Source organism: Pristiophorus japonicus, chromosome 20 (assembly GCF_044704955.1).
Source record: "Pristiophorus japonicus isolate sPriJap1 chromosome 20, sPriJap1.hap1, whole genome shotgun sequence".
Classification (NCBI taxonomy): Eukaryota; Metazoa; Chordata; class Chondrichthyes; family Pristiophoridae; genus Pristiophorus; species Pristiophorus japonicus.
Window position 1 is genome coordinate 44080569 of NC_091996.1, and position 18375 is coordinate 44098943.

General features: G+C 44.1%; 1 protein-coding gene across 1 annotated transcript in view; it reads left to right on the forward strand.

Annotated features, from left to right (window-relative positions):
- Window positions 1–670: 670 nt before the first annotated feature.
- Window positions 671–18375, forward strand: part of LOC139232508 (collagen alpha-1(II) chain-like) — a 53476-nt gene continuing 35771 nt past the window's right edge. Inside the window, exons 1-8 of the mRNA XM_070862826.1 lie at window positions 671–717; window positions 4177–4230; window positions 6166–6273; window positions 12602–12655; window positions 12795–12848; window positions 12935–12988; window positions 15222–15275; window positions 15398–15451. Of these exons, the coding sequence (XP_070718927.1) occupies window positions 6232–6273; window positions 12602–12655; window positions 12795–12848; window positions 12935–12988; window positions 15222–15275; window positions 15398–15451 (312 nt within the window). The 5' untranslated portion in view covers window positions 671–717; window positions 4177–4230; window positions 6166–6231. The remainder of the gene's footprint in view (window positions 718–4176; window positions 4231–6165; window positions 6274–12601; window positions 12656–12794; window positions 12849–12934; window positions 12989–15221; window positions 15276–15397; window positions 15452–18375) is intronic.

Genomic DNA, 18375 nt, shown 5'->3' on the forward strand with positions numbered 1-18375 from the left:
ACGTATCCCCAACCCACCTGTTTTTTTTCGGTTAACTTCACCCCATTGTGATAGCGGTGTAAAGATCATTAAATGGCTACAACAGACTTTAATTTACAGACTAAATTATTACAATGGAGTGAATTGCTTTTTGGTTATTTTTATGACTGTCGATTAGATAGCTCAGCAGTTGCTTTAGTCAGTGTACAGACGGTTGCTTGTTTCACTAATGGAAGGGAAAGGGCTTTTGGATCCATTCCAGTCAGGAAATGGAAATTATTTCACCTTTTAAGCTGAGCTTACCAGTTATTGACAGAATCATGATTTAGAAACCTTATCAGTACAATCACTTCTTCTGTGTGGGATGCCAGATTGGGTGAGTGTGACAGGCAATATGTGACACCCTTGACATTGAAAGCTCCTATCGCAGTGAGACTTACATGCATAACTGGTACTACATCAATATACTGGGTTCAACTTTGGGGGTACGATGACCGTTTTAGATGAAACACTGACCTCGCATACCGATTTTAAGATACCATCAATAATAGCTGTAGGCTTAAAAATGTTTTCAATTCTGTTTATCCACTCATTTATTCTATGTTTTTGTTACCAGGGTGAATCGGGACCTGTCGGAATACCCGGACCAGTGGGTGATATCGGACCTGAGGTTGGGAGGAATAGACACGTGTTGTAACTAAACTCATTGTTTTAGTCCAATGCTTAGTTCACAAAAAGGTTTAGTAATACATTCTTCATAGTTGGAGCGAGTGCTTTCGATTTTTTCTCAATTGGCATGCAGCACAATTGCAAATTACTGTCGAATTACTTTTATGGACATTGCACATTTGTGGAAATCCACAGTTTTTGGGTGCTGGGCAGGAACATCTTGGATTAGGAGTTGGTACAATGAATCTAATTTCAATAAAGTAGAGACTACGGGCCCAAGTTTCGGGCCACGCCTAGAACAGCACAGCCCCGACCTGGACGCCCGTTTTTCGCGCCAGAAAGTGCGCCTAAAAAATACTCACCTATTCTCCGGCTCCCTGCAGGTCCTCTGGAGCTGGGCGCGGTGCAGCACGAGCTGTGGGGGGGGCGGAGCCAGGTCCCTGCGCTGAAAACAGTCGAATGTCCTCACTGGGGCTGCGTGGATCAGGCTGCACCTCCCTCGCCCAGCTCCTGCTTCCTCCCGACCCGATCCAACTCCCCCCCGCCCCCGGACCCGACCTGACCTGACCCGACTCGACTCCCGTTCCCCCCAACCCACCCGGACCCGACCCGACTCGACTCCCGCTCCCCCCCCCACCCCGCCCCCGGACCAGACCCGACCCCCGCTCACCCCTCCGCCCCCGGACCCGACCTGACCTGACCCGACTCCCACTCCCACCTCCGCCCCCGGACCCGACCCCCGCATTCGATCTCCCCCCTCTGCCCCCCGGACCCGACCTCCCCCCCTGCCGCCCCCGCACCCGAACTCCCCCCGCACCCGGACCCTCCCCCCGCACCCGACCTGCCGCCCCCGGACCCGACCCCCGCACCCGATCTCCCCCCTCTGCCCCCCGGACCCGACCCGACTCGACTCCCGCTCCCCCGCCGCCCACGCACCCGACCTCTCCCCCCACCCCCCCCCCCGCACCCGACCTCCCCCCTCCGCCCCTGGACCCGACCCGACCCCCCCCCCCCACCCCCGGACACGCCCCCCTCCCCCCGTTCCCTTCCTCCTTCCCTTTCCCCCTCCCTTCTCTCCCTCCCTTCTCTCTCTCCCCCCCTCCCTCCTCCCCCCTTCTCTCCCTCCTCTCCCTCCTCCCCCTCCTCCCCCTTCCCCCCACTCTCTCCCTCTCCCCCCCCCCACTCTCTCCCCGCCCCCTCCCGCCTCCCTCCTCTCCCTCCCCTCGCTGTCAGAAACACAGACAGAGAGTGAGAGAGACATACACAGGCAGACAGAGAGATAGAGACACTGACAGAGACACACTTGGTGTGGCGGGGGCCGTCCCAGCACGCTGTTGGAGGACTCCCGATGCTGCAGTCGGTAAGTAGAAAATGTTTTATTTATTGATTTTTAAATTTTTTATCATTTTTATTAATTTTTTTGATTGATTTATTGGTTGATTTATTGATGTATTTATCATTTATTATTGATGATGGCTCTTTATTTGTAAAACTGAAGTGTTTAATGTTTGTAAATTTCCCTTTAAACCCACTCCCCCAGTAACCTACGCCTGATTTGTAACCAATGCCTGATTTTCTAAGTGTCGGCAAGGTTTTTCTGAGCATACAAAAATCTACACTTACTCCATTCTAAGTTAGTTTGGAGTAAGATTTCACTGCCTAAACTTTCAAAACGGGCGTAAGTGGCCGGACTTGCCCCCTTTTGAAAAAAAAAATCTGTTCCAAACTGAAACTGTTCTAACTGACTAGAACTGGAGCAAACTAAATGCCGAGAATTGCAATTTCTAAGATATTCCATTCTAAACCAATTGCTCCAAAAAAACAGGAGCAACTCAGGCCGAAACTTGGCCCCATAGAGAGGAAGAAGAATATGTTGGACAGCATATTTGAGATGCTATCTTCAAAGCATTTGTCACTTTGAAAGATTCCTGCTATGTTGTAGAATGCTGTACTGGTTTATAATGGTCAGAACTGCCTGAGCCTCAGGCCGTCTCAATGCAGCCTCTTGTACACAAATCAACTGAGCAATGCAGCTTGCCCTATATGTTCTTCTCCCTGTAACTCCACTTGGTTGGAATTAAGACTCACTGCACTCATCTCGTCTAAATTGTTCCTTCTCTTAGCTCCTCCTGTGTTCCCTTCCTCTTACAACCTAATGCCCAAGATTTGCATAATTGAATCACAACTCCTAAATTTATGTTCTCTTCTGGTTATTTACAAACTTGGTCATGTCCTGTACTTTGGTTCTTGACCTTTTGCCTAGATTTGTCAATTTTAAAAAAGCTTTCAGAAGTGCAGGACACAGTGCAAAGGTTGCTTTTCCTCATCTTCATGCCCCCGGGAATACTCAGTTCCCTCAGATGCAGAGGTTAGGGAAAAGGAGCAGAGACTCAGACGGCCCGGGTCCTGCACCTTTAGAAACATAGAAAATAGGTGCAGGAGTAGGCCATTCGGCCCTTTGAGCCTGCACCACCATTCAATATGATCATGGCTGATCATGCAACTTTAGTACCCCATTCCTGCTTTCCCTCCATATTCTCTCCTGACCTCCATCATGCATCTCCAGGATTTCTGGGGCTCTCCTGGGGTGGGATAGGGCTTAGCTAAGCCTTTACCTGCAGAGGGTGCAGGCCTGAGAGAGCGATTCTCTGAGCTGGGACTGGTGTTCCCTGCTTCCTGCCTCATTCCCTAGTCTCTTTGATTGCTGGGCACTATCGGGAATGTTCAGTCAACATGGAGTATCTGCAGGATTCTGGGGCATGGCTGAAGAATGGCAGGTGAGAACTGGACGACCATTCCTAACCCATGCAGGATTTTCAAATGCAGTTGGGATCTGCAGATCTCCACCAGCAGCCAGAAAGTGCTGATCTCCAAGCCCCGAGAAGCAGCTGCAGACCTGTGAAGCCTGTAGCTGCCCCTGATTGGCCCTACTCTCTTCGTTGGTAGGGCCATTTAATTGGCTCAGCGCAGAAAACCAATGGGATCCCAGTGCAGCATTAAAGGGGCAGGACCCGGGCTATCTGGCTCTCCTATGCTCCTTTTTCCTGACCTTTGCATTTGGAGAAACTGAGCATTCCCTGGGGCAAGGATGAGGAGCAGCATACTACAGGTGCACTGCTCCTGTTTGGCACCAGGGGGCGTGAGGATGTGGAGAGTGGAGGAAAACTTTCTGTGAGATGCTATCATAGGAAACTAATAGTTTTGTCTCGACTGATTTATGGATTATGCTGCTGTGACAGCTTGAGAAGAAGAATTACTGACCTGTGGTATAACCTGTCACTTTCACTGAAATTGAAATGCCATTTGTTTTTTGCTTCGAGGCAGCACCTGCCCCAGGTATGTTCTAGTAATGAAGTGTGACAGAGTAGGTCTTCAAATATTGTTTCCATATATAAGTGATCACGCTTCAGTTAGATAACGTGTTTATTGTTTGCTCACATTATATGAAGTGAATTGGGTTTTTTTAAAGTAAAACCAGGAGATAGCTCAAACTGTGTCATGAGTCTAAAGTTTTTTTTAAATCACTAGGGGTTACCCGGTGAAAAAGGACAAATTGGAGATCTTGGCAATCCTGGAACCGCTGTAAGTATTCATTGTCATTAGGAAAGTGAAAATGCATCTGAAGTTGAACAGTTGCTGAAGCAGTTCATTTTCATTCATTTTATTTTCGTAAAAGATGCCCATTTTGGGGCCCAGAATTGGCACTACACAAGCAGCGCATGCACTTGCCAGAGAGCCCGAGTTCAGCCTAAAATTAGGCCTCAGACCTCTTTTTAAAAAGTTTGGCAGCTTGCCGATCTCCGAAACCAAATTTTGGGTTGCTTGCAACAGCCCTCAGCTGAGTGTCGGGAGAGAGGGAGGGGTCTTATTGTGACCATCAGTGGTGCCAAGAGGAGCAGTCCTGTACCTGTCGGAGCCACCTGCATTAAAATAAAATTGCTTACTTTTTGGTGCAATCGTTTGCTAGGCCGCATAGACCCCAACTATTTACAATCTATATTAGCGTCTTGGAAGAAGGGGCTGAGTGTAACGTAGCCAAGTTTGCTGACAATACAAAGATGGGAGGAAAAGCAATATGTGGGAGGACACAAAAAATCTGCAAAAGGACATAGGCAGGCTAAGTGAGTGGGCAACAATTTGGCAGATGGAGTATAATGTTGGAAAGTGTGAGGTCATGCACTTTGGCAGAAAAAATCAAAGAGCAAGTTATTGTTTAAATGGAGAAAGATTGCAAAGTGCCGCAGTACAGCGGGACCTGGGGGTACTTGTGCATGAAACACAAAAGGATAGTATGCAGGTACAGCAAGTGATCTGGAAGCTCAATGGTATCTTGGCCTTTATTGCAAAGGGGATGGAGTACTTGCTACAGCTATACAAGGTATTGGTGAGGCCACACCTGGAATACTGCGTGCAGTTTTGGTTTCCATATTTACGAAAGGATACACTTGCTTTGGAGGCAGTTCAGAGAATATTCACTAGGTTGATTCCAAGGATGAGGGGGTTGACTTATGAGGAAAGGTTGAGTAGGTTGGACCTCTACTCATTGGAATTCAGAAGAATGTGAGGTGATCTTATTGAAACGTATAAGATTATGAGGGGATGCAGAGAGGATGTTTTCACTGATGGGGGAGACTAGAACTAGAGGGCTGCCCATTTAAAACAGAGGTGAGGAGAAATTTCTTCTCTGAGGGTTGTAAATCTGTGGAATTTGCTGCCTTAGAGAGCTGTGGAAGCTGGGACATTGAATGAACTTAAGACAGAAATAGACAGTTTCTCAAACAATAAGGGGTTATGGGGAACGTGCGGGGAAGTGGAGCTGAGTCCATGATCAGATCTGCCATGATCTTATTGAATGACGGAGCAGGCTCGAGGGGCCATTTGTCCTACTCCTGTTCCTATTTCTTAAGGTCTTATGTTCTTATCCACGCCTGTAAAACCTGAGCAGAACAGGCCCGAGGTCTGCTCAAGGCAGTCCAATTTCCCTGAGGGGTCCTAAAACAGATGTTAGGCCCTCATTACCATATGTAAGGGGCCTAATGCCTGTTTTAAAGAGCCGCCCTGGACACCTTGAAAATGGTCCAACCCAATTTCTAGTTGGCATTTATGAGACGTCCTTGGGGCGCACAATGTTGGTCCCCAAAATTGGGGCTCATTGCACATGTAGAACAGGCAAAACAAGGTTCACTTCCTCCTCTGTGATTCCTTTGTGCAGCAGAGTTAAACTTCTTCATTCTGAAAGTTGTATATTACCAATTACAGGATCAATTATATGAGCTGTTTTAAACTGAAACATTTGTTTTAATGTGGATCCCATACTTTCCAAATATATGGACCTAAATATGTGTGTTGCACTGGAATTAATAATTGTTTATATGTGAATCTTATTCACTCATGTTTGAACTGCAAATCATATATCACTTTGGGAAATGTAACATGGATGTGGTACTAATATATTGTTGCAAAATAACTGCTTTCCTACAATTTCTTACAAACCTGTTGACTTATTATCTGATCCAGGGTCCACTAGGTCTTGTGGGAACCAAAGGTTTACTGGGACCTAAGGGTGAAATTGGACTTCAGGGAATGAAGGGTGAAAGAGGCCACGAGGGAGATACAGGACCCATGGTGAGTATCTTGCTTTACTCGGACATGACAGAAGATAATCACTTCACGGAAATTATTGAAGTGATGATCTTTTTATTTAAAACCTTCACTTGGTTTTAGATCTTACTACTTTGGTTAAACGAACATATTACTGGAGTGCAATTCTTGTTTTTTGATGTTTAATTAGATTCTGTGGATTTGCTACATCTTTTAACCCTTAAACTGCCAGAAAATGCAGGGAAATACCAATGTCCCTGGGCTGAGACTATTTTCCGAGTCTGCACTACGCATGCTGTAATGTTGAAACAAACCCTGGATATTACAGCATTAAAGCTATTCAACTGTCAGGATATTGTTATTATTGTAATTACATGTCTATAAATCAAATAGCTATATAAATAAAGTATAAATGCTTTATTTCTGCTCATCCTATAATCCCTATTTCCTCTTACTCTTGCTTTGTCTCTGTTCTGTTTCTTTGTCCCATGTTAATTATTTCAATTTTACTTTGTTTCTGCCTAATATTCTAAACTCTGATTTAATCTCCTTCCTGGTTCCACCATCCATTTTGAAGATTGAAGCATTACTTTTTAAAAATTTGTCACAGCCTAGGATTCTCAAGATTGGGCAAGTCTTAAGCTTAATCTTTTACACAATTTTTTTCGGCATCAGTTACAGCAACACTACTACTGGACAATAACCATCAGTGTAAAAACATTTCTCTTAAGATTGTAAGAAATTGAGAATTGTAAAAGACATAATGGTATTGTAAAAGGTCATGGGTTTGCCTAGCTTGGCAGCCAATATAAGTTGTTGACACAGAAGGATTCCAGTTATATCAGATAAGGAGTTGTACTAAGAGCTCAGTTACAAGGGATAATGCAGAAACAGGCCTCCATAAGAGGTCGAACAAGGAGCCTTGTGATAAACAAACTGTGCAAGAGAAGGTAACCAGAGGTCCAAACAAGAGATAAGCAAAGGAATGATCTCATGGGACGGCTGAAAGTTGAGACAAAGACCTCGACATACCCCTTGGTTTAGGAAGAACCCTTACAGGTTAGATAGTTCTGTCCATATTCTACCCCAGGCCCACTCCTAAAATGAGAATAAAAGATATAACTAAAGAGCTTTTAGCACAGACGGTGGAGGGAAGAGCTGTTCGCGCAAACCAGTCGTCCGATCGGGGCCGATACCAGCTGCTTGTCACGGTCGTATGGCTATACGTCTTTTCTGATTGCGTGTTGTATTGGATTATATTTGAACTATTGCTCCTTAATAAAACGACCTATGACTCCTAAGACCTTTTTGGGTAATGACCTGACTCCTAAGACCCTTTTGGGTGATCTGCGTGTGATCTGTGATCCAAATCTTACAAGATTCCCTTCATTTTCTAAATGATGATCTTAAATTGAAACACTCTAGTTATTGACTTACTGACGAGTGGGAATCGTTTTTCACAATTTATTTTGTTAAAGCTTCTCACAATATTGAATGCATCTATTAGTTCTCTTCCTAAATTTGTATTCTTTAATAAAAAGGGGCCAGATTTTCCAGTGTCTCCTTATACCTAAAGCCTCTCATCCTGTGTCCATCTTAGTGAATCTCTTCTACACCCTCTCCATGGCCTTGACATCCTTCCTAACTTAGACAAAATACATCAGTTTTTCAGAATAAATGCAATTATTTTATTGTACCTCTGTACTGAATAGAAACATAGAAACATAGAAAATAGTTGCAGGAGTAGGCCATTCGGCCCTTCGAGACTGCACCAACATTCAATAAGATCATGGCTGATCATTCACCTCAGTACCCCTTACCTGCTTTCTCTCCATATCCTTGATCCCTTTAGCCGTAAGAGCCATATCTAACTCCCTCTTGAATATGTCCAACGAATTGGCATCAACAACTCTCTGCGGTAAAGAATTCCATAGGGTAACAACTCTCTGAGTGAAGAAATTTCTCCTCATCTCGGTCCTAAATGGCTTACCCCTTATCCTTAGACTGTGTCCCCTGGTTCTGGACATTCCCAACATCGGGAACATTCTTCCTGAATCTATCCTGTCCAGTCCTGTCAGTATTTTATATGTTTCTATGAGATTCCCTCTCATCCTTCTAAACGCCAGTGAATACAGGCCCAGTCGATCCAGTTTCTCCTCATATGTCAGTCCTGCCATCCCGGGAATCAGTCTGGTGAATCTTTGTTGCACTCCCTCAATAGCAAGAACGTCCTTCCTCAGATTAGGAGAACAAAACTGAACACAATATTCCAGGTGAGGCCTCACCAAGGCCCTGTACAACTGCAGTAAGACCGCCTTGCTCTTATACTCAAATCCCCTAGCTATGAAGACCAACATGCCATTTGCCGCCTTCAGCACCTGCTATACCTACATGCCAACTTTCAGTGACTGATGTACCATGACACCCAGGTCTCGTTGCACCTCCCCTTTTCCTAATCTGCCGCCATTCAGATAATATTCTGCCCTCGTGTTTTTGCCACCAAAGTGGATAACCTCACATTTATCCACATTATACTGCATCTGCCATGCATTTGCCCACTCACCTAACCTATCCAAGTCACCCTGCAGCCTCACAGCTCACACCGCCACCCAGCTTAGTGTCATCTGAAAACTTGGAAATATTACACTCAATTCCTTCATCTAAATCATTGATATGTATTGTAAATAGCTGGGGTCCCAGCACTGAGCCCTGCGGCACTCCACTAGTCACTGCCTGCCATTCTGAAAAGGACCCGTTTATCCCTACACTTTGCTTCCTGTCTGCCAACCAGTTCTCTATTCACATAAAAACTGACTGCAAAAGCTTCTATAGAGATATGAAGAGAAACAGATTACTGAAGACAAACGTAGGTCCCTTGCAGTCAGAATCAGGTGAATTTATAATGGGGAACAAAGAAATGACAGACCAATTGAACAAATACTTTACTCAAAACATTACTCCCAATACCATGTGCTTTAATTTTGCACACCAATTTCTTGTGTGGGACCTTGTCAAAAGCCTTTTGAAAGTCCAAATACACCACATCCATTGGTTCTCCCCTGTCCACTCTACTAGTTACATCCTCAAAAAATTCTAGAAGATTTGTTAAGCATGATTTCCCTTTCATAAATCCATGCTGACTTGGACCGATCCTGTCACTGCTTTCCAAATGCACTGCTATTTCATCTTTAATAATTGATTCCAACATTTTCCCCACCACTGATGTCAGGCTCCCAGTCCATAATTACCTGCTTTCTCTCTCCCTCCTTTTTTAAAAAGTGGTGTTACATTAGCTACCCTCCAGTCCATAGGAACTGATCCAGAGTCGATACTGTTGGAAAATGATCACCAATGTATCCACTATTTCTAGGGCCACTTCCTTCAGTACTCTGGGATCCAGACTATCAGGCCCTGGGATTTATCAGCTTTCAATCCCATCAATTTCCCTAACACAATTTCCTGATTAATAAGGATTTCCTTCAGTTCCTCCTTCTCACTAGACCCTCTGTCCCATAGTATTTCCGGAAGGTTATTTGCGTCTTCAGAACCAAAATATTTGTTCAATTGGTCTGTCATTTCTTTGTTCCCCATTATAAATTCACCTTTGTCTTCAGTAATCTTTTTCTCTTCATATCTCTATAGAAGCTTTTGCAGTCAGTTTTTATATTCCCAGCAAGCTTCCACTCATATTCTATTTTCCACCTCCCAATTAAACCCTTTGTCCTTCTCTGCTGAATTCTAAATTTCTCCCAGTCCTCAGGTTTGCTGCTTTTTCTGGCCAATTTATATGCCTCTACCTTGGATTTAACACTATCCTGTGAGCCACAGTTGAGCCAGCATCTCTGTTTTATTTTTAGTCCAGACCAGGATGTACAATTGTTGAAGTTCATTCATGTGATCGTTAAATGTTTTCCATTGCCTATCCACCATCAACACTTTAAGTATCATTCGCCAGTCTATTCTAGCCAATTCACGTCTCATACCATCGAAGTTACCTTTCCCTAAGTTCAGGACCCTAGTCTCTGAATTAACTATGTCACTCTCCATCTTAATAAAGAATTCTACCATATTATGGTCACTCTTTCCCAAGGGGCCTCGCACAACAAGATTGCTAATTAGTCCTTTCTCATTACACATCACCCAATCTAGGATGGCCAGCCCTCTAGTTGGTTCCTTGACATATTGGTCTAGAAAATCATCCTTAATACACTCCAGGAAATCCTCCACCACCGTATTGCTACCAGTTTGGTTAGCCCAATCAATATGTAGACTAAAGTCGCCCATGATAACTGCTGCACCCTTATTGCATGCATCCCTAATTGCTTGTTTGATGCTGTCCCCAACCTCACTACTACTGTTTGGTGTTACGGTCTGTACACAACTCCCACAAGGGTTTCTGCCATTTGGTATTTCACAGCTCTACCCATACAGATTCCACATCATCCAAGCTAATGTCTTTCCTTACGAGTGTGTTAATTTTCTCTTTAACCAGCAACGCTACCCCACCTCATTTTCCTTTCTGTCTATCCTTCCTGAATGTTGAATACCCCTGGATGTTGAGTTCCCAGCCTTGGTCACCCTGGAGCCATGTCTCTGTTCTGCCAATTATAACATATTTGTTAATAGCTGCCTGCGCAGTTAATTCGTCCACCTTATTACGAATACTCTTCGCATTGAGGCACAGAGCATTCAGACTTGTCTTTTTAACACACGTTGCCCCTTTAGAATTTTGCTGTAATGTGGCCCTTTTTGCTTTTTGCCTTGGGTTTCTCTGCCCTCCACTTTTACTTTTCTTCTTTCTATCTTTTGCTTCTGCCCCCATTCTACTTCCCTCTGTCTCCCTACATAGGTTCCCATCCCCCCTGCCATATTAGTTTAACCCCTCCCCAACAGCACTAGCAAACACTCACCCTAGGACATTGGTTCTGGTCCTGCCCAGGTGCAGACCATCCGGTTTGTACTGGTCCCCCAGAACCGGCTGCAATGTCCCAGGAATTTGAATCCCTCCCTCTTGCACTATTCCTCAAGCCACGTATTCATCTTAGCTTTCCTGCAATTCCTACTCTGACTAGCACGTGGCATTGGTAGCAATCCTGAGATTACTACCTTTGAGGTCCTACTTTTTAATTTAACTCCTAGCTCCCTAAATACAGTTTGTAGGAGGACCTCATCCTGTTTTTTACCTATATCGTTGGTACCTATATGCACCACCACAACTGGCTGTTCACCCACCCCCTCCAAAATATCCTGCAGCAGCTTCGAGACGTGCTTGACCCTTGCACCAGGGAGGCAACATACCATCCTGGAGTCTCGATTGCGGCGACAGAAATGTCTATCTATTCCCCTTACACTAGGATCCCCTACCGCTATAGCTCTCCCACTCTTTTTCCTGCCCTCCTGTGCAGCAGAGTTACCCACAGTGCCTGAACTTGGCTGCTGCTGCCCTCCCCTGGTGAGTCATCCCTCCCAACAGCACTCAAGGCGGTGTATCTGTTTTAGAGGGGGATGACCGCAGGGGACCCCTGCACTACCTTCCTTCCCATTGCTCTTTCTGATGGTCACCAAGTCTCTATCTACCTGATTAACCTTTGGCTGCGGTGTGACCAACTCATTAAACGTGCTATTCACGATATCCTCAGCATCGCGGATGCTCCAGAGTGAATCCATGCGCAGCTCCAGTGCCGCAATGCGGTCTGTCAGGTGTTGCAGCAGGATACACTTCCTGCACATGTAGTCGTCAGGGAAACTGGAAGCGTCCCTGAGTTCCCACATAGCACAGGAGGAGCATGACACAGGTTTGGGCCCTCCTGCCATGACTTATCCCTTAAATTAACTTAATTTGGCAAAGGATACCTACTGATAAAGGAAAAGAAAAAGAAGAAAAACTACTCACCAATCACCAGCCAATCACTTACCCCCTTGGCTGTGACGTCACCCTTCGATTTCTTTTTACTTCTTTTTTGCCATAATTTATAATCGTTTGAGCGAAGAGCATGATTGGCTACACAATCAATTCTAGTGTGTTCAACCCATTTGATCAGATATGCAATCAACTTGACATGAAAAATTTGCAAAGTACAGTGTTTAGTATTGTATTCTGTTCCTTAAGCAAAAATAATTGCATAGAATTACATAGAATGTACAGCACAGAAACAGGTCATTCGGCCCTACCTTTCCATGCAAATGTTTATGCGCCTCCTCCCACCCCTCTTCATCTCACCCTCTCAGCATAACCTTTTATATCTTTCTCCGACACATGTTTATCTAGCTTTCTCTTATCTGATAATGTCAATTTAGTTTCAATAGGAATCAAAAATCTGCCATGATTAAACAAGGAAATTCATATTTTCAGGGACCAGATGGACCAGCTGAAGATACAGGCCCCGCAGGACAACCAGGGATGGAGGTTGGTAACAACGTTGACATTTTTAGCCTAAGAATGGCTGAAAAGGGGGGAGGGGGAGGTGACATCTCATTTCATTTTGCATTATTGCTCCTCCCTTTATTGTGAATTTACATTTGGAAATATATTGCTTTATTATTAGGGTCCTCTTGGAGAGCAAGGGCCACAGGGTGAGGTTGGACAACCAGGCAGAATGGTAAATATTATTGTTTGAAACATTAACTACAAATACACAAACCTCTACTCTACAAAATGGTTCATGTGACATGTTTACATCTTTAGGGTCCAAGAGGCCATCAAGGTTCTGAAGGCAGAATGGGGCTCCAAGGAGAAAAGGTGAAGTAAATGCAGAGAATGACTGTATTAATTAATGCCTGATGATGAACACCTTTCATTTTAACAAGACCTCTCGGGCAATATTACCTTCTCAAAGAGGTACCTTACACCAGTGAGTTAGTGAAGGAATGTGCAGATTTACAAGAGTTGGTGCTGGTTCAGTTTCAACATTCATTACAATGCATTGCTCTGCACAAGACTCATAAATGTCTGCATTTTACATACACTTCATAATTTATTGGACTTCCACTAGAGATATATCACCTGTGGGATAACCTCTGCTTGGCCTCTCCAGATGGCGGGGCACTAAATGCCCCCAATAAAATAAAACGCCATGAAAGGAATGTGACTAAATCTGAGGTAATCCAAAGGAAGTCAAAGGGAGAGTCTTCTAAATTCCACTGATCAGTTACTGAGTAGCTCAGATTATTTTATTTTATTGCAATGTTCATCAAAGCTTTGTGGCATTTTTCCGCCTTTCATCTGTCAGTGATACATTTTAAAGATGAATTCAGCAAAGGTGCAAAAGTCAAACCTTTATGCACTTACGCAAAAGTACCTTGCAAAACTGTTGTGTGCCTGGTTCAGAAAATAGTGGCTCCCTAATTTTGAGCTTATAGAAATCTGTCTGCTGCAGCTCAGCTGAACATTGACAATGGTTGTATTAAGCCTCTAGCTATATCTTCTTGCGATTGCCAATCATTTCACCTCAGGGATGGGAAGGACTAGAAGCAGAGGCTCCGAAATTCTGCGATCCCGCTCCAGCACTGTAATCATGGCAAGGCGGAACTGTCACCCACTGGTCTCAAATGCACCCTGGCCCATATGGAATTCCCACAGTCAGAATCTATGAGTAAAATAGTCAGCTTCTCATGCCAGAATTGCATAGCTGAGGTGTCCACCAGGAAGGGTAGAAAAGGATGAGTTGACCAGCCCTTGGGCCTAAGTACCAACAGGTCCTCCTCAATAAGCTTTGAATTGTCAAGAATTGGTCCTTTTCCAAGAAGGCCACTTTCCACAAGGCAGCTGATTGGCTGCCACAAGGAAATTGGCCCCTCCTAATTTGGTGAGACACCTGATAGGTAATGTATGCCAGCTTCATGTGCACCCAGAGACGGAATTGGCAGGAATGTCACTGTATAGTGTCATCCCGCCAGTCTGGTCTGCTTCTCTTACATCAGCAGCAAAGGGAACGGATGCAAGAATCTTCTACCACCCACCCCTCCCTCAAGGAAATGCTGACGCATCCAAAACTGGGCTCTGACCTGGCTTAAACGGGTCCCGCCCTAGTTTCCACCACCATTAGCTTCTCCCACCCCAACAACACCCCCAGTGTGCCAAAATAAAAACAAGGAAATTGGGGACTTAACTGTCTCACTTCTCCTCTTGGCTGAACAAGAAAGAGCATTTGGACTGGTTGTGGAGAGATCTGTGGGAGCGAGTGTGTGACATGTGCTCCATTCCACCAATGAAAAAGACTGCCTAAGCCATGAGTTACAAAAATAAGTGGAATAAATGGACTATCTGATGTTACAGTGCATTGTTTTAAATACCACAAGTAAAAAATGTAAATGTATAAAACTAATATAAACAGAATTAAAATATTTGGTAACACCATTAAAAGCCTCTATAATGTAATGAGAAAACTATTATAGCTACATGAAGAAACCCTATTTGATGGTTTATATTATAATATGAGTGATTATAAAGGCAGCAATCACTCTTGTGAATTAAGAGTTAAAATGATGGACTTCATCAATGGGAGTTTGGGTCATTCAGTTGACTCCCTGCCTGTTAGCATCTGGAAGCCTGTGGGGCACTAGGGACAGTGTATAAAGAAATTATGGATTGTTAATTTGTGACATCAATCTAGTTGCAAATAATGAGCTGGCTAAGGGCTGCTCAAACATTGGGGCCCAAAACAATAAATATAATTGTTTTGTGAGATGATGAATATTGCCCGAGGTTACATGGTGTGTTAACATGCAGCAGTTGTTGGAATAGCTGTGTTGTAGGATGTTGCTGAGCAGAAAGTAGACTGCAAACCCAAATGGAAAAGTTGATGACCAAAGACAGAAGCCAAGACAGTTACAAATATACAATACAATTCTAGGCCATCCAGCAAGTGGAAGAGAAAAATAGGTTGACCTTAAAGGTACAGCTCTTCCTCTCAACTTAACATCTCACATATTACAGCAACTTTAGTTAGCATTATTTATATTTTTATTTTAAGGGTGATAATGGGATTAATGGAGATCCAGGAGACCCAGGAATTCCAGGAACGGTGGTATGTATCCAAAAGCCATTTGAAAATTGCTTCCACTTTGAAACAGATCACAATTCCCTTGTCAAAAAAGTTATAAAATTCTAACATTTAATATTCCAGGCATATTCTCTTCTGTCTTCTAGGGGAGAAGAGGAAAAGCAGGATCAAGAGGACTAAGAGGGAAAAAAGGCTTAAAGGTAAAATGCAGTTCTTTATACCCTTTAATTTATTCAGGATTCATGTTAAAGGGGCACTATTTTCATTAACTAATGTCTGGGAGATTTTTTTTCAAAAATGTGAGATAATGATGTAAAGTATTTGAAAACACATCATCTCACTATGTGTGGCACGATTGTGATGAACATGATGTATGGCTGTCCCTTAAGAGGCTGAGGATATTGCCAGGAACTAAAAATAATGAACAGAAATGTTGGTTATCCGGAGGCACATTAATGAAAACCTAGATATTAAGACCACTGAAGATGCTCAAACACATAAGGAGTTGGACACACCTCTGAGAGTGATCCAAAGTATAAGGACTAAAAAAAACCCTGGACTAAGACTAGTAGAAAAGACCCAAAAACCCAAGAGCCAAATGAGAGAAAATGTGGCCTTTTGTCTGATAACATAGCATGAAAATCCTGCAAGTAAAGCGTGATTTGACTTTAAATGGGTGGTACATGTTTCGGTCATGGTTTCTTTCTTGTATATCTTAATAGATTGTCTGTAACACATTACGTTTTGTTTGTTCCATATTTTAATTATGGCACCTTAAAGGTTAACATGAGGTTTAACTAAAGAAATTACTCAAATGGGGCGATATACTTCAGTAAAAGAACAAACTTAATGGCTTGGGGTTTCCACCGTGCTCTGCTCGTGACGATCTTTTTATCGGCAGATCTAGAGCAAGCAGGGATGGAAAGCTACTCCAGGACGTTTTCCAGGAGTTAGACCCCCTCAGGCCAAGTACCCCCACCCATATGTACTTCAGATAAGGGAAACAGGGCCTCTCTAGCGTGTTCTGCATTTGCTCTGTTGGAATCCTGGACATGGGTCACCTGTTCAGCCTCAGGCATTCACTGATCAAAAGCCTGTGGAGAGGGCCTCAAGGGTTCAGAAGAGAGGCCTGTGGGAGCATTCTCAGAGTGTGGCAATGCATAGGTCACATTACCAAAATGTTAAAGTAAAAAAGAATTTTCTTCAGGCAGCTCAACGGTCGTTGATAAAACAACAACAACAACTTGCATATATAGCGCCTTCAATGTAGTAAAATGTCCCAAGGCACGTCCCAGGAATGTTAGCAAACAAAATATGCCACTGAGGAAGATATTAGGACAGCTGACCAAAAGCTTGGTCAAAGAGGTAGGTTTTAAGGAGCATCTTAAAGAAGGAGTGAGAGAAGGGTAATTCCAGAGCTTAGGGCCAAGGCAGCTGAAGGCATTGGCACCAGTGGTTGAGTGATGAAAATCAGGGATACGCAGGAGGGCAGTATTGGAGGAGCGCAGAGATCTTGGCGGGCTGTAGGGCTGTAGGAGGTTACAGAGATAGTGAGGGGCGAGGCCATGGAGGGATTTGTAAACAAAGATGAGAAAATGTGTACAAAAACTGGTTTACCAGCGCCTCCTTAGTGATTTTAACCATGATCTCTTCTGTTCACATGAATGGAAGTGGATTAGTGTATTGAAGGTTTTAACCCTTGAGTAAACATACAAACATAGAAACATAGAAAATAGGTGCAGGAGTAGGCCATTCGGCCCTTCTAGCCTGCACCGCCATTCAATGAGTTCATGGCTGAACATGCAACTTCAGTACCCCATTCCTGCTTTCTCGCCATACCCCTTGATCCCCCGAGTAGTAAGGACTACATCTAACTCCTTTTTGAATATATTTAGTGAATTGGCCTCAACAACTTTCTGTGGTAGAGAATTCCACAGGTTCACCACTCTCTGGGTGAAGATGTTTCTCCTCATCTCGGTCCTAAATGGCTTACCCCTTATCCTTAGACTGTGACCCCTAGTTCTGGACTTCCCCAACATTGGGAACATTCTTCCTGCATCTAACCTGTCTAAACCCATCAGAATTTTAAACGTTTCTATGAGGTCCCCTCTCATTCTTCTGAACTCCAGTGAATACAAGCCCAGTTGATCCAGTCTTTCTTGATAGGTCAGTCCCGGCATCCCGGGAATCAGTCTGGTGAACCTTCGCTGCACTCCCTCAATAGCAAGAATGTCCTTCCTCAGGTTAGGAGACCAAAACTGTACACAATACTCCAGGTGTGGCCTCACCAAGGCCCTGTACAACTGTAGCAACACCTCCCTGCCCCTGTACTCAAATCCCCTCGCTATGAAGGCCAACATGCCATTTGCTTTCTTAACCGCCTGCTGTACCTGCATGCCAACCTTCAATGACTGATGTACCATGACACCCGGGTCTCGTTGCACCTCCCCTTTTCCTAATCTGTCACCATTCAGATAATAGTCTGTCTCTCTGTTTTTACCACCAAAGTGGATAACCTCACATTTATCCACATTATACTTCATCTGCCATGCATTTGCCCACTCACCTAACCTATCCAAGTCGCTCTGCAGCCTCATAACATCCTCCTCGCGGCTCACACTGCCACCTAACTTAGTGTCATCCGCAAATTTGGAGATACTACATTTAATCCCCTCGTCTAAATCATTAATGTACAGTGTAAACAGCTGGGGCCCCAGCACAGAACCTTGCGGTACCCCATTAGTCACCGCCTGCCATTCTGAAAAGTACCCATTTACTCCTACTCTCTGCTTCCTATCTGACAACCAGTTCTCAATCCATGTCAGCACACTACCCCCAATCCCATGTGCTTTAACTTTGCACATTAATCTCTTGTGTGGGACCTTGTCGAAAGCCTTCTGAAAGTCCAAATATACCACATCAACTGGTTCTCCCTTGTCCACTCTACTGGAAACATCCTCAAAAAATTCCAGAAGATTTTGGATCTTCTTTCACAAATCCATGTTGACTTGGACCTATCATGTCACCTCTTTCCAAATGTGCTGCTATGACATCCTTAATAATTGATTCCATCATTTTGCCCACTACCGATGTCAGGCTGACCGGTCTATAATTCCCTGTTTTC